The 15773-nt window shown below is 36.7% G+C and overlaps 1 protein-coding gene across 2 annotated transcripts in view; it reads left to right on the forward strand.

The window, feature by feature from the left end:
• The window catches only part of PLAU (plasminogen activator, urokinase), a 41838-nt gene that overhangs the window by 10400 nt on the left and 15665 nt on the right, over nucleotides 1-15773 (forward strand). The window contains exons 2-5 of one of the 2 annotated variants that reach the window (XM_044056765.1): nucleotides 2143-2245; nucleotides 4053-4095; nucleotides 10470-10571; nucleotides 13344-13518. In XM_044056765.1, the coding sequence (XP_043912700.1) occupies nucleotides 2177-2245; nucleotides 4053-4095; nucleotides 10470-10571; nucleotides 13344-13518 (389 nt within the window). In that variant the 5' untranslated portion in view covers nucleotides 2143-2176. The remainder of the gene's footprint in view (nucleotides 1-2142; nucleotides 2246-4052; nucleotides 4096-10469; nucleotides 10572-13343; nucleotides 13519-15773) is intronic. The other variant, XM_044056766.1, reaches the window with a different exon arrangement.

The raw sequence follows: 15773 nt of genomic DNA on the forward strand, positions 1-15773 counted from the left end.
TCACCCTCAGCCTACCCTGCAGCACCATGTCGTAGGGGGTGTTTCAAGCTGACCACCTGAATGTGCTGAATTACCTAGCTTTGAGGCAAAATAAGTTGTAATTAAGGTAATGATTTCAAGGTTGAGCCAAACACTGCTATAGGCTTGTAAAAGATACTTGGTCTGGTAAAGGGGCCAGGATATGCTTCTATAACAAACAGTGAGTGTTATCAGATACATTTGTAAAAAAAAATACAGGCCATTTCAAAGTGGACATTATAGTAGACTGGTGTAATTGCTAATGGTCTGCAGCAGCAAAAGTAGCTAATTCTGTGGTGTGGTGACAGAGGACTTTGTCCATGTCAGGTTCATTATAGATGGTAGTATTATGTTGGCAGCTCCATAGCAAGAGAAGAGCAGGCCATATGACTGTCAGTCCAGGTATGGACCTACTTGATAACCTATGGAATATCCTATGCATGATTTTATTATTGAGGAATAGATTGTTTTTGTGATACCTTAGGGACAGCTTTTGGCACAGCAGTTTCCCTAGTTATTTATTCAAAATATCATATTAGTTTTGTTGCTGTTTACCAGGGTATTTGAAAGCAATGGAGGATAGACTGGTTACAGTATTTTGTTATTAATGTAATTCCGCTGTTTTTGTTTGTTTTGGTTTGTTTTTTCAAAGGAGCTCTTTGAAAGGTCAGTGTGGTTTCAAAATTGCTGCCAGGAGAAGGCTACCATATAAATTAATTTTAAGCCTTGCATTTTCTTTTGATGGATATGTTTATAAAGTAAACTAAACAGCTGTGTGGAAGGTAGCATGATAATGTCATTGTACCTCTCAACCCACAGAATTGAAAATAGGTACAAAAGTCCTTTAAAAGTAGGCACATCCAACCAAAATAGTCGACCTTTAATTAGCATAAAATGTGAATACCAAATGGCACATAACTCATTCCACTTCCTGTAGGAATGTGGGACATACCTCACAACTGTACAGATTTTCACAGAATGTCCAGATTTCTACTCAAACATTTGGTTTGTTCGTCATAAAATCTGTGGTTTTCTGGCAAATCAAGGAGGTTTGAAGTCACTAAATAATGAACAAATAATGACATATATTTGAGTTGCAGACTTTATTTCCTTCAGAAAATGCATGCTAACACAAATCCTGTTATTCTGGCAGCTTTCTAAGTTTAGAAGAGCAATAGTTAAAATCTGTCCCTATTTTTTGCCTTTGTCCCCACATTATTTTAAGTTCTCTCCAGATTTCTTGCATTAAGAGGTTGAGAGGTATGATGTGGAATACTACTTAGGAACATGTTAAAAAAACAGAAAATGACAAAAAGATAGAAAAATGTAATCTCGCTGAAAAAGAGATGGTGTAAAATATGTAGATTTTAATGAACTGTGTTTTAAAAATTTGAATCTTGGTGATTGATTTTTGCTTTTGAAAAAGGGAGATATAAGATGTGCATCGTCTTTCTTTAAACTGTTGGCACTAATAGTATGTTGGTCACACGGTGTGTTTTTTCTGCACTAGACAGTTTCAGAAATCACGTTTTGATGAGGAGGGTTCATAAAATTGTGTAAAGGGATAAATCAAGCCTGAAAGTAGCGACATACCTCCAAAAATAGGGACACCATCTATAGGGGTATATAAGGCCTGAAAATAGGAAAATTCCACCAGTACAGAGACAGAGAAGAGGTCTGACTATCCTTCTACTAGTTGCACATCATCAATGCCATTATTGTGATTTTAAGGACTGCCCTTCATGTGATTATTGATTGACATGTTGGGCAGTGTTTGGCTTTCACTTTCTACCCTCTACACTTTCAGAAGTAGAGTCACAGGAATCTGTCAAGGTGAGAATAACACTGACTATCCGACACAATACAGTGTTTTCTGTCCTGCCAGTACAATACAGTACCAAGACCTCAGGTGGTCTGCAAGAGAGTTCATGGTATGAGACAGGAGAATGACAATTTGACTGCATGCAAGCATTTGCTTACCACCTATGAACCTATGAACAATTCAGGGCATTATGTTTAACAGATAAATCTGAGCACCTAATAATCCTAGCTCTTCAAAAACATACAGATCAGTTATGAAGCACTTAATGGTTGTGTCATTTTAACATTTTCTCTTTCTTTTAGGGTCTAAAATAAAAGGACTACATTGGACAGAGAAATGTCAGCAAAAATGAAGATGATCTTTCTTTTAGCCTTCTTTCAGCCTCTCTTCCTTGGCCTAAGCACGGTAAGTGTACAGTGGAGTAGTTCAGAATGTGTAAAGGAAAGATGATTGCATATTGCGTTTCCTGGCTCTAGTTCTAGATAGTATACTGAACTGAAACTGCCACATGTGACAGCTCAGGAGTTTATCCCAGCATGCATCATTTAAGTGGTAAACAATTTTTCAACAGGCAGCACTTTGCCCAGACAAGTGGTAGCAACTGTTCTAGCTTCAAAAATTTAAATGAAGCGAAAAAAAATGTGCACGTGCCAGTAAAGAAAGTAATTGTGCTCCGAGTCAGGTTTGTGTATTCAATGCTAGTTTCATAGTTAAATGACACTGATGTAAGAATCTTAGCCGCTGTTATATCTTTAATTATATAATTAATGCAGGACAGGCAGTTCATTTACTGGGGTAGCAATGCAGATATTTGTACAAGTATGACATTTCTGAATTCCTGTTAGCATAATAATAAATCTGGGTAGAAAAAAAGGATACAGCGGAAATTGACTACAAATATTTTCCAAGTGATATCAGAAATTCCACACGTGAAACATATGTGAAAGCATAGCTCATGATTCAGAACACACCATTAAAATGGGTGGGTAGTTTTAACAGGTAAGTTTAAATCTTGGCCTTTTATTGACCTCACTGAATTTTTTGTAATGATTATCAGTTTTGTGTGAGACAGGCTGTAGCACTCTGGCATTTTAACATACTTATATAATTGGTTAAGATCTACTAAACACAAGGGGTGGACTTAGAGATGCTTACCTGACTAAGTGAGTTACTTAAGAGTTCCACAGTGTGCAGCCTATAGTTTTAAGCATCTTTGAAATGCTTTGAAGGTATACGAACCTGTAGCTGTTACCAGATAACCAAAAATGTATATAATTTGGAGAGGTTATAATGCAGTTATTTGGAGGATTAAAACAGACTAATCATGTTAAAGAAATACAAGCTATAAGTATATAAGTAGGTAACAAAACACAGTAAGTCAAAAGTGTGGGGAAAAGAATTTCATCCAGCCTAAGAAAACAGAAGTTGTTCATATGCCTGATACAAAAGCCAACATCCACTTCCCTCCATTCAGCCTTGCTATGTCTGCATCTGTGTTTTCAGTAAATATTTTTACTGTTCAATGTGATTAATTTCTGGAAACGTGTATACCCCCATATAAACTTGACCGAAAGATCTCTGAATAGTTTTAACCACTATAGTACTGGCCATATTCACATATAAAATCGATATCTGCTGAGCTAGTTTATCTGTTTTTATTTATTCTGTCATTTTGTAAAATCAGAGCTGTGATATGTATTCATTGAAAAATATACAGATTTTTCTCTTTTATTTTGGATTTAATGCACTTTAGCTCTTAAAGGTATAGTTATTTATTTTTGGTGCATATTGTACTGTACAGGCAACAATAATACCTTTGCAGACAGCCTTTGCCAAAACTGCATATAGAATGTAACTGTTGGATTAAAGCTCTTGCTGTGTTAGGGCGTGTTTCCGTAAATTACTTAATGCAAACTGGACTTCAGTTTGCCTTGATATTTTTTTCGCCCTTTGCAATCATTAAGCAGTGATTGTGGCTTTTATTGTAATGAATGGAAAAAAGAAAACAAAATGATATACTGGTATTGGTACCCGGAAAATGTTACAAACATATATGGCAACTGAGTAATGCTATTGTTTAGCCATTGAAATACACTTGCAAAAACATTCATGGCATTATGAAGTTATTTACCTAACTACAGAAATTATAAGCAATGTATATTTATATTTGTTGTATTGGTGCATTATTCTAACGTTTTTGTTAATTTTACAGGGTTTCCCAGGAAGGATATCAATACACAGAACTAAGAAAACAGGTGAGTCATACTACCCTGCCGTGCTTTTGTTTCATCTGTTTCTTTCCCTCTCTGTATCTGATATCTAACATTTTTCACTGTTACTCATGCTACGTTTTCTCTCTCTTTGTATGGAAGTTTCGTATTCTTGCTCTCTCGGTCTCTCCCACCCATTCCTGCTCAATGTCTCTTTTTTCCTTTTGTCTCTGTGATCGCCTCTCCTTTCCTTCTTTCTCTCCCTGTATCTCTCTCTCTCAGTCTTAGCCACGGTTTTCCCTCTCTCTTTCTCTTTAAACATTCAAAATTGTGAGTGAGTGAGTGAGTGAGTGAGTGTGTGTGTGTGTGTGTGTGTGTGTGTGTGTGTGTGTGTGTGTGTGTGTGTGTGTGTGTGTGTGTGTGTGTGTGTGTGTGTGTGCGTGTGTGTGTGTGTGTGTGTGTGTGTGTGTGTGTGTGTGTGTGTGTGTGTGTGTGTGTGCGTGTGTGTGTGTGTGTGTGTGTGTGTGTGTGTGCGCGCGCGTGTGTGTGTGTGCGTGCGTGCGTGTGTGTGTTTATGTGCACACAGGTATACTTGTGATATTCTTTCTTTCTTTTCTTTATATCTGTGTGCATTCTTCTCTCTGTCTCACAATCATCATATGTCTTTTATTCGCACATTCTTACTCATTGCTTGTAGGCAAGCTGTGTCCATGTTAGGGCCTGAAATAGATTATGCCTAATACACAAGATGTAATGAACTCTGTTTCTGTGGGTGTTTCACACTGTTGCTCAGACCCACAAACATTGGTGGGCATATAATAGTTACACATGTATAAAAATTGAAAATTCAGGGTATAAATGGCAGTGTCGAGAAGTTTCCATATTTTTCAAAATCATAATATTTTGTGTACATCTTTTACTTTTTACCATCCTGTAGCTAAAACAAGCTAAAAAAATGAAAATTTGAAATTCCGTGGTCTCAAAAGATTTGCTCTCGGTGTAAGTAACTTACTCCAGTGTAAGCCTGCATTATAGATAGGCCTTACACCAGATTAAGCAGGCCTTTGGAATTGGGTTCCTCCATGTATTATTATCTTTTCTGGAGCATCAGACTTTGTTTTGAAATGACTGTACATCGAAATATTCCTAAATAAAGAGGAGCATAAACCTGACACCTTGCTATGAGTATTCATTTGTCTAGATGTGACTACAGATGCTGGACAGGCACTTAGGCACCAGTACAATATACAGTTGTTATGAAGGGAACTGGCGTGTCACTTTTCATTTTAGAGGTATTGGTATATCCAGACTCTGGATAAGACTTAGGCACCAGTACGATATCCAGTTGTTGTTGTTGAGGGAACTGGCTTGCCACCTTTCATTTTATAGGTAATGGTATAATTCCACGTATCTACCATATAGACTGCAAATAAAAATGGGAATAAGAGCAGCCACGGCAGAGTAATAATGTGGCCCTCTTTAAAATAAGTAGTAGAAAGTGAAGGCACTATATCACCCTCTATGTTTTAAATGTTAGGACTTTTCAGCTTAAGAAAGTTATTACTTCATGCCACTTCATAAGTACTTAAGGAGTGTATAAAGCAGTGGTCAGAACATGTCACTCACTGACATATGTGACGTAGTGTCTCTGATAGCTCTACCATCTCTTTTAGATGACCTGCTGTCACCGGATAACTTGTTTCCACAAGACTTTGATGGGATGTGCTTTTGACACATCTCCATCTCACTCCTCTTGGGATGGATAACACTCGAAAGCCTCATCATACTCCTCCTCACATCGTGAGCTTTCCAGTGCCCGCAGCTCTTCTGACCTAGGTCATCATCGGCACAGACAGATCCCTTATTCTGCAGCAGACAGCAAGATATTTCAGATCAGTTTTGATAGGCATTATATAAGCAGTATATGTCAGAACATTCTGGAAAGCAGTGGTGAATTCACTTTATGAGCATCTACAGACTTGGTTTGAATATGACATTATTTGTTCTACAGCAGCAGCTCAGAGACTGTGAGGAGTGACTTACTTCAGAATGTGAAACTTGTTTCACAAGGATTGAACACTTGTTTTCTGTTTATAATTTAATAATCATAAAGGTAATGCTGAGGATAGTGACATGACATGTAGGTGGTCATAGTCATGAAAATTTTTTCTCATTTTTTACATGGGGACAAGATATCTCATCAACCTTAGTCAATATGACCAAATTACCTAGATTGTATTAATGCACATAATGACAGCACCACTCTATACTCATTATGGGGGGGTGCTATATGGGGGATAGGTATGTGCCAATCATATCATTAGGTAGCAGTTGACAATTTCCTTTCAGCTTGGCATTATTATGAATACTGGGCTTCTCAGAATATCAGCAATAATTTTCATAAGTGCTGTCTTTGGGTTAGTGTGGCTCATATATTGACAGGTAGAATTTGTATTTTTCTGATTTATGCATATGGCTATGTTTTCAGTGATAAAGCATGTAATTAGAACTCTGTTGCGCTAAGATAAGGAGAGCTGTAAAGTGCAGTTTTCACGGTAACAGTATTTTAAAGACCCCCACACCATATTTAAATACTGTACATACTGTTGCTGTTGTTGTGCTCTTCTCCATACCAATAAGGCATGCAGACATGTTATCTAGCTATTCCTGATGCTTAAATAATGAAAAAAAAGTCATGCATTTTGTTTGCTTACCTAGGAAATACAACAGTGATGGCAGGAAAAATGTTATATAAATCATTTCTTATGCTAGAAATGATTTCTTACAAAGTGAATACGCATAATTAGCTCATGAGTTATACAAGCAGCATTGTCAGAAAACAACTAATAAAACATTCATTGATACCTAGGATATTCCTCCACAAGCTAACCTAGAAAAATTTAAATACTTGACAACTAGATAAAGTTGGGTCTGGTGATGCAGAGAGCTAGAGCCTGCATGTTGCACAAGCTGTATGTACTGTGCTTTGGGGTTGGCCAGCTAGATGGAGGATGAAGTGGCCACAAGCTAGCTGGTCTGTCCTAAATGAAGATGTAGAATTCATTCGCCACCTGGGACATGACAGAACCAAATCTGTAAGCATTCAGAAGTGAGATGGAGTAGACTCCGGCAGACATCTGCAATGAGACATAGCCATATTTCCCACTATGATGCTGAATGCCATGTATCGTGGAAGGGAAAAGGGGTGGATCATTATATTAAAAAAAAAGCCTTGGGCCTATGGTGCAATATTGGTTAGAACTCTGCAATCCAGCCCTATCTATCGGGGCAACACATTTATAATTGATTCTGTGGGAATCCTCATTTCTGATGTCAGTGGAGTAGAAAAAAGTAAAAAAAATAAAGTAATACTATAAAAAAAAAATCGGAGAAGAAGATGGCATTTGGCCCAGTGGTGAATAGATTATGTTTGTGACTTGTCGATTAACACTTTCACATTCTAAATTTGGCTTTAGTGCAAAAGTTTTAAAACATTTTGTGACTAAAAGTTTGACTTTTATACATTTATATTAATATATGATACATGAATAAACATGGATGTTTAAAATCCATTGTGAATGCCTATAGTAGGCAGTTGACATTTATCAGCATGTCTTCAGTGCTGCAATTGTTTATTGTTATCAGTCATTGCAGCCATTGCCATGTTTCCCAGGGGAACAGATGATGAATTTTAACATTTATGGAAATGTAAAATGAATGTAGTGTGTGTTAGCAAGTCTAGCCTGTCAGCATGTTGGTTTTACCCAAATCTATTTATGGTCAGAACGCAGACGCATATATAATGGAGAGTCACTTTAGTAATGGAGTGTGTTGCATATGCATTGCTGTACTAACTACAAAACAGCAAGCTGTGTAACTACAGAAAATTATAATAACAGGAATACGTATTATATGTGTATAATAATGCTACTTGCATTACCAGCAGTAAGCAAGGATTTCTGTGTTATTGCTGTATTCTGCTGTGTTGTATGAATCCCTATCGTTGGGGGTTAGTATTCATGGGTTCATGGGAGATTACTGGACTTTTTAAGCCTAGCCATGCTCCCCAACAGTGAAAATCACACACTGTACCATGTGTTTGTAAGGTATCACACACTGTACCATGTGTTTGTAAGGTATCACACACTGTACCATGTGTTTGTAAGGTATCACACACTGTACCATGTGTTTGTAAGGTATCACACATTGTACCATGTGTTTGTAAGGATTCACACACTGTACCGTGTGTTTGTAAGGTATCACACACTGTACCGTGTGTTTGTAAGGTATCACACACTGTACCGTGTGTTTGTAAGGTATCACACACTGTACCGTGTGTTTGTAAGGTATCACACACTGTACCATGTGTTTGTAAGGTATCACACACTGTACCATGTGTTTGTAAGGTATCACACACTGTACCGTGTGTTTGTAAGGTATCACACGCTGTACCATGTGTTTGTAAGGTAAACACGTTAACCATTATGCTAACCTCCAGCCCTTACTCATTCTGTACATGAGATTGTACAGCACATATTTATAACAAGCCGTTTTATCGATAAGATAAAGTAGCTTATGTATTTTAGTGACTATTTATACAATGTTTAATACAGATTAAAGTAGTACAGTAAGATATGATTTGTGAATACTACATGTAAGGCCTCAGGAGCTATTGCTGTATATACTGAACATAATGAATGCCAACAAACCTAAATGTACTACATTCAAAGACAATGAGAAATTCTTCACTTGGATCCTAGTTGTGTCTTCACTGTGACATTACAACACTTTTCATTCCACATACTTGCTATTGTAGTGATAGCACATTAATTTTATGTGCAGTTGTACTTAATAAAGCAGCCAAGTGCAGTGCAGAATGAGATGTCAGATAACCTTGTGTGTTTCCATGCTGTAAAAACAATGGATAAGCAAGGAGGCTACATTTGTAAGTATCTAATGATCTGTCACTGTGTATTCATCCATGATTACCATGTCTCTAGTAGAAATACACATGTATTATATAGAGAACACTGATTACACTCTGATATTCAGAAAAAGACAAATCAGTTAAGCACTAGAGTGGTGCAAGACCTGATCTTAAATGTTAATATCCCCTACTAAAGTTATTAAGATCAGGTCTCAGGCCAGGCAATGCAATCTGCAAGTACTGACTAGCAAATGACAGCAGTAGTATAAAAGATTTGTTTCTGCCTCCTGTCTGGCAGTAAACTTAGAAAGTTACCAGAATAACAAGATATGTGTTTGCTTGATTTCTGAAGAATACAAAATCTGAAACCTAAATACATGCCATTATTTAGTGTCTTCAGTATTCAGTAATTTGTTTGAAAGCCACAAATTTTATGAGGAATGCACTCAACATATGAGGCAAAAATCTGGGCATTTTACAAAAATGTGGACAGCTGAGAGGGATGGAAGGTGAGTGTAGGCATAAGGGACAGTGTTACATTACCACTCTGAAAGAGCACACTAAGTGTTTTATGGCTTGGAAAGGCAACGCTTGGCATTTTTTTCATGCTTACTGTAACTTGTAGTACGTTGAGCGGATAAAGCTCCATGCACTACAAAGAATTACAGTGGTTCGCTGATGCTAACCTAATGTTATTTGTTCTGAAGAAGTCCCGTAATAAATGGGACAAAAGCGCTAATCTTTACTCTGTCTCCTGTGATATTTTGTTTTTTAATGTTATGTGTTCTCAACATGGATACCAAGATTTACTTCTTGAGCTTTGCTCTCGAGCTGAATTTTCTTGGTGTCCATGTCTCAAGTATGTAATAACTTGGTTAGCATCAACAAACAGCTCATAATCCTCTATATTGTACAGCCCTGATTGTATACTGTTTTGCTAGTAAAACAGAAAATTGCTATACTATATCTGAAAGATGGGTCAGAATTTGTAAAAAGTACAGTTATGAAACAAAAGGAACCGTGGCATACTGCTCCTTCCATCTGAGCACAGCACACCTGGCTATGGTCTGAGCACAGCACACCTTGCCATGGTCTGAGCACAGCACACCTGGTCATGGTCTGAGCACAGCACACCTGCCCATGGTCTGAGCACAGCACACCTGGCCATGGTTAGTACTTTAATTCCTGACTGTATGCTTCTTCCTGACTGTATGCTTCATTTTAGCCACTACCATCTCTCTTTGTGTTAAGCGTACATGTTTCTGATGCAGTCCTTCCTGATTCTGTTACTGCGTGAAATGAGCCAGACATTTAGTTATGCTCTTTGTAGCAAGGCTTCCTGTATTTATTTACAGTGACCATATCCTCATGAAACTACTACACAAATTATTGTTGGATGGACTCAGTCCTTCCCAGGATGCAAGACTGATGCTTTTGAAGTGCTGCGTCTTCAGACTACACTCTCAAAATGTTCTTATTTTCTTTCCCACAGGTTGCCATTGTTTGAATGGAGGAACATGTAGAAGCCATATATATCACCAGTGGCAGAGCTGCATTTGTCCTAAAGGCTACATAGGACAGGCATGTGAAATAGGTACATAGTTTTAGCATGTATTTATAGTTCTGAACGTTAGTCTAAATGCTTTGTACCTTAAACATGCATTAACCTTTTTCCCCAAGTATATTTCCCAAGTATAACCTGGAACAATAATTATTTCAGATGTGAATAATTTTCCTATTTTGTAATTGGCTAAAATGCAATGTTTTTGATAAAGCCTGTAAAAAACAAGCATCAGTTGCATTAAGGTCATATTGTGCCAGCAAATACTATGATTATTACTATTCCTGCTACTACTGCAATTAATAATAATAATAATAATAATAATAATAACAATAATATGACGGCAAGTCATTCCCACATACAGATAGTTATTCACATAAATCCTCTTACACATGACAGTGTCTATAGTAAATGGTTACTTTCACTGAATGAAATAGGCTGCTCATAACTTTGCTTTCCTAATCAAAGCATTTAAGTATAAATTTGAAATAAAACATTTTAATAGAAGATCTTAATAGAGACAGAACATAGTAATATGAGAGTAGTTAGATGTCCCAGTAACTGAACTTTCAGTCTTGCTATATATAAAGTCATTTATGAACTGTGACTCCAAGGACTCTGAATGGATACGCCTGAATTTCTCTAATACAGTCATTACGCATGCACCTACAAATTTTGATACTGCCAAAACAAGAACTTGTAGCAATACCTTTTGGAATTTTTTATCAGCTTGCATACCACCTTCTAAAATGTAATCCCTCCCATATGTAGTTCTGTCCTTTGCATCCTGCTGCATCTCTATGCACTAAATGGCTCATGTTTCTGGACAGCATATATTTTCCATACTGTTAGTTAATTAGTTTGCTCCATAGTTAAAATTAAACCGCCACCAAAATTAAGCACCACCAGACCACTAAGATCCAGCAACAAAAATCACTTGCAGAACACTAAAGCCAGTAACTAACTCTGCTGGTGAAGCACTATTCTCTTGCGCCATAGCCAAATTATGGAACTCACTCCCACCCACAACTACCTCCATACCATCATGCACCCACTTCAAAACTTTACTAAAAGCGCACCTAAAAACATGCTGGCTATGCCCTTGCAACGCCCACTCTAATATCACCCACCCCATCCAACCACTACCTTTCTTTCCACTCCACTAACTACCTTGATTATAGCAAGCTCAGATGCTCATAAGCCTAGTACTTATTATACAGCAGGAACTTCTCATTGTAACATTTGTTAATGTCTGTTATGTACTTCACAGATAAAGATTCTAGTTATCTACTGATGTACTATGTTCTTCATCTGTAAATATGTTGTAAGTAATTGCTATGTTAAATTGTTAACCACTATGTAATCCAATGTAACTACTGTCTGTTTATTTTAACTGTGGAGCTTTTCTCCCCGGGCCTCAGCTGAAAATGGACCTACGTCCAGTCGGACACTCCCAGTCAACAAATTTAAATAAATAACTAAATAAATAAATAAATCACGAAGTTCACGAACAGAGATCTTGGCTGAGTGAAGCCAAGATCAGTAAGTCAAGATCCCAAAACAATAAAATTTATAATCTCTGTACCAAGGGGTTTAGCTTTAATAATCTCTTCTCATTTAATTAACATGCAGTTATTCCACCTCAAAGCATCTTAAACCCTGGGAGATTGGTACTCAAAACAAATACAGTCCCAGAGTTGCAAACCACAAATATACTTATTTTCAAGGAGAAAATACCCCTACACTCTGGTTTGTGGGGACATGAACCCCCACACATGAATGTGCAGTCTGAGGCTCAGTATATATGTCGAGCTCAGAAAATACTGAGATGGGGATCGATTTATTTGTTTCATATTTGTTAACTGAGTAAGTGGAACTGGTCAAGGCGATCGATTTATTTGTTTCACATTTGTTAACTGAGTAGGTGAACTGGTCCAAGGACCATTTTCAGTCATGACCCAGGCAAAAAGGCTGTTCAGTGCAACAAAATTAATCAGACTACAGAATATAACTATTTACACAGAAATCTACATAGGCATTGGCAATAATGTGTTTGTAGATATAGCACAGAACTGAATTTTAATTTAGAAATAGATCTTTTCAGTTTTCTGGTAAATACAGTTCATTACTGGTAGAACAAATTAGGTTACAGTTCACGTCCAAAAAGGTATGTAAATGAATATGAGAAGAGCTGAATTAGTATTAAACCAATATAATTGTTCCTTGCCTTATATGTGCTTTCAAGCCCACATCCCTGAAGCACCTACAAGCATGTTGCCTTATTCTGTAGAGTTTCGATGCATTTTGAAGGTAGTAAGTTTATTCACTTGTCTTATTTCTTCTGGAAGTTTCTTCCAGCTGGATGATATGTAGTCACAACCTGTCATTGGAAACATCCGGCTTTTCCTCAATATCTGTCCACAACAATCATGCAGGATAGTCATCCTTGCCAAAATAGTTAAATAATGCAAAATACTAATGGACGAGACATTTAGTGAATAAAGCTGAAATGAATGCTGTTCTACACATTTAGAGTAGTAGTTGCAATAGTAGTTAGATCTTAGATATAGATGATTATGTATGTATATATGTATGTAATTATTGATTTTTTGTGTGGTCCTGTGGCAGATGTCACCTTAAAATAAGATTGAAAAGTGCTTAATTTCAAAAATGTAAATTACAAAAATATTTTTTAATTAATAGCTTTTAACAAGAAAAAAATGTAACTTAGCAGAAACATGATTCTCGTTGTTCAGAAATTTTGTGTATAAAAATTCTGTTTGCCTTTCATTTTTCTTATTACAGATACACAGACCCAATGCTACAAAGATAATGGAGCTGAATATAGGGGAACTGTCTCCAAAACGCTGCATGGAATAAACTGCCTGGAGTGGAATTCCCTGTCTGTCTACAGCAAACCTTATTCTGCTTATAATTCTAAAGCACAACAGCTGGGTCTGGGGAAACACAATTATTGCAGGTATTAGTGGTGACCTGCTTCTGTTGTTTGGGCATGTTACTTGAACATGTTGTTGATTTATGATGCATTTGTATCCATTTCATTCTTTGTCATGTTTTTGATCTAGTGATCATGTCTCCCAGTTTGTATTGCATTCTGTTTGACACCGTTGTAGCCTCTCAAGTTAAACCTGTCTGCCAGAAAAATGATTTTTTTTTTGTTACACTCTGATCTGTTTAATAATGGTTAAGGAGCTGTTACAACCAGAACTGTACCTAGCTCATCTGGTAACCTGTACATTTCTCTGAACTAGCATCCCCCTCAACTTTAAGTTGAGAAACAAAAAAAAACTATTGGGCTCTGAAGCCGTAAAAAGCTACTTGCTACAGTCAATCTACCACATAGCCAATGCTTCAGTTCTTCAGCCATAACTGCAAATGCAGTATTAGCATTAATTTCTGAAGTCGCAATGTTCTTCCTGCTTCAGGAATGAATTCCGGTTCTGCACTCTCACACCATCAGCACCTGCCGATCATGCCCCCTTACAGTTTATGCCTGGGGTAGCTGCTCCCTTTGTCTCACCCTAGTTTCAGCTTTGATTACAAACCATTGTATGCAGCAGTTCTGCTACTTATCTGTTACATTGTAATGGCTTTGCTGTCTCCTCCTTCCCAGCTGTCCAGTGTTGCACTTCTGGAAGCTTAGATTTATTCTGTAGCTGGAGATTGCACTTCTGTAAAAGTCCTCCAGCATATTTCAAGATACTAAGCCCAGTTATAAGCTGTTGAACAAATCTTCCAGTGAAGGAGGCTGTGAATGCATTCATAGAAAGTAGGCAGTGGTCATGTCTGGATGCTGTAAGACTTCATGTGCTACAGGCATTTGTCTCCATGCATTTCTTTCCATTCATTTATATTATATTAATCGGTACAGTAATTTGAACCTTATTTTACCTACTGTGTTTTAAAATTAAAAAAAAAAAATCCCTTTGTTGTTGACAATAAACACATTTTATATTTGTATGTAAAGTAAAAACTGGAAGCATCCTTTCAAATAAATTGCTGTTGCATTTCAAAAAAGTGTACATTTTATCAGTTTATGTACTGGAGAAAATGATCTTTTCTGTTATATGAGAGGCGTGGGAATGGCAAACTCCTTTGCAATTACTAACCAAAAGAAGCCAATCAGTGCTACTAGTCCACAAATCACTCAATGAAAAGCACTGTTACTGCATATGGATTCAAAACACCATTCCTTTATTGTTAAAATCTCCAGGTATTGTTAAAATCTCCAGGTATATCCTTAAAAAAACAGTTGATTGAGCGCTTTCTTCCCTCTAAAGCAGGGATTTCATCAGAATCTAACTTTTTTCCCTCCAAAATTTCCCCTTAAATAGTAAATTACATCATTAGGAACTGATGACTCATCATATTGACATTAATAAAAATCTTTTAAAATTACAAAAGAAATTCCAAAAAATTCAATATACAAATAGTCAATGCAAAATACATATCCTAAAAATACTTATAACTATAAAAAAAAATGAATAAATATGTCTAAACAATTTATATGTGTATGTATATACATTTTTCTATGAAACTTTATTTCATTAATTCCACTTTTTTATATAACAAGGGCTTAATAGAAATAACTTTGTTTAGCCCAGGGACTTGGCTTGCTTGCAACATAATTTGCCATCTTAGCTCTCTCTCTTCTATATAGCTTCTAAAATTACCCTCTCTGGGTTTTTTTAACACCTTCTCTAAGATGGCAAATTCAAAACCTAAGAAACCAGAGCAATTTGTAGAATGTTTACACAAAGCATTATTTAAATGTTTAGTAAATATTTGGTAAGTGTGCTCATAAATCCTGTCCCTTAAACGTCTTTCTGTCTTGCCGACATAAAAACTAGGGCAGGTTTTGCACAAAGCCAAGTAAATCACAGCTATAGTTTGACAATTACCCTTTTCAAGCCTTATTTCTGTCCTTAGAATATTGTTTAGGGTAATACTCTCCTTGGTACAAATATATTGACATGGAGAGCAATGCCCACATTTTGAAGTACCGTACTTTTTCTTAATTTTAAATTCACTTTCAAAACATTTTTTCAGGTTAGGTCCAACTCTATAAACAACATTTGGTTTGCTACCCACTGCTGTCCATAGCTTCAAGTTATTTCTCAACATAACCCAATTGTCATGTATAATTTTCTGTACCTCATGTGCTTTACTTCCAAAGGGAATGACCATAGATTTTTCAAAGTCCTTATTTTCTTC

The sequence above is a fragment of the Protopterus annectens genome, chromosome 14.part0 (genome assembly GCF_019279795.1).
Source record: "Protopterus annectens isolate FY-2018-M chromosome 14.part0, PAN1.0, whole genome shotgun sequence".
Lineage (NCBI taxonomy): Eukaryota > Metazoa > Chordata > Ceratodontiformes > Protopteridae > Protopterus > Protopterus annectens.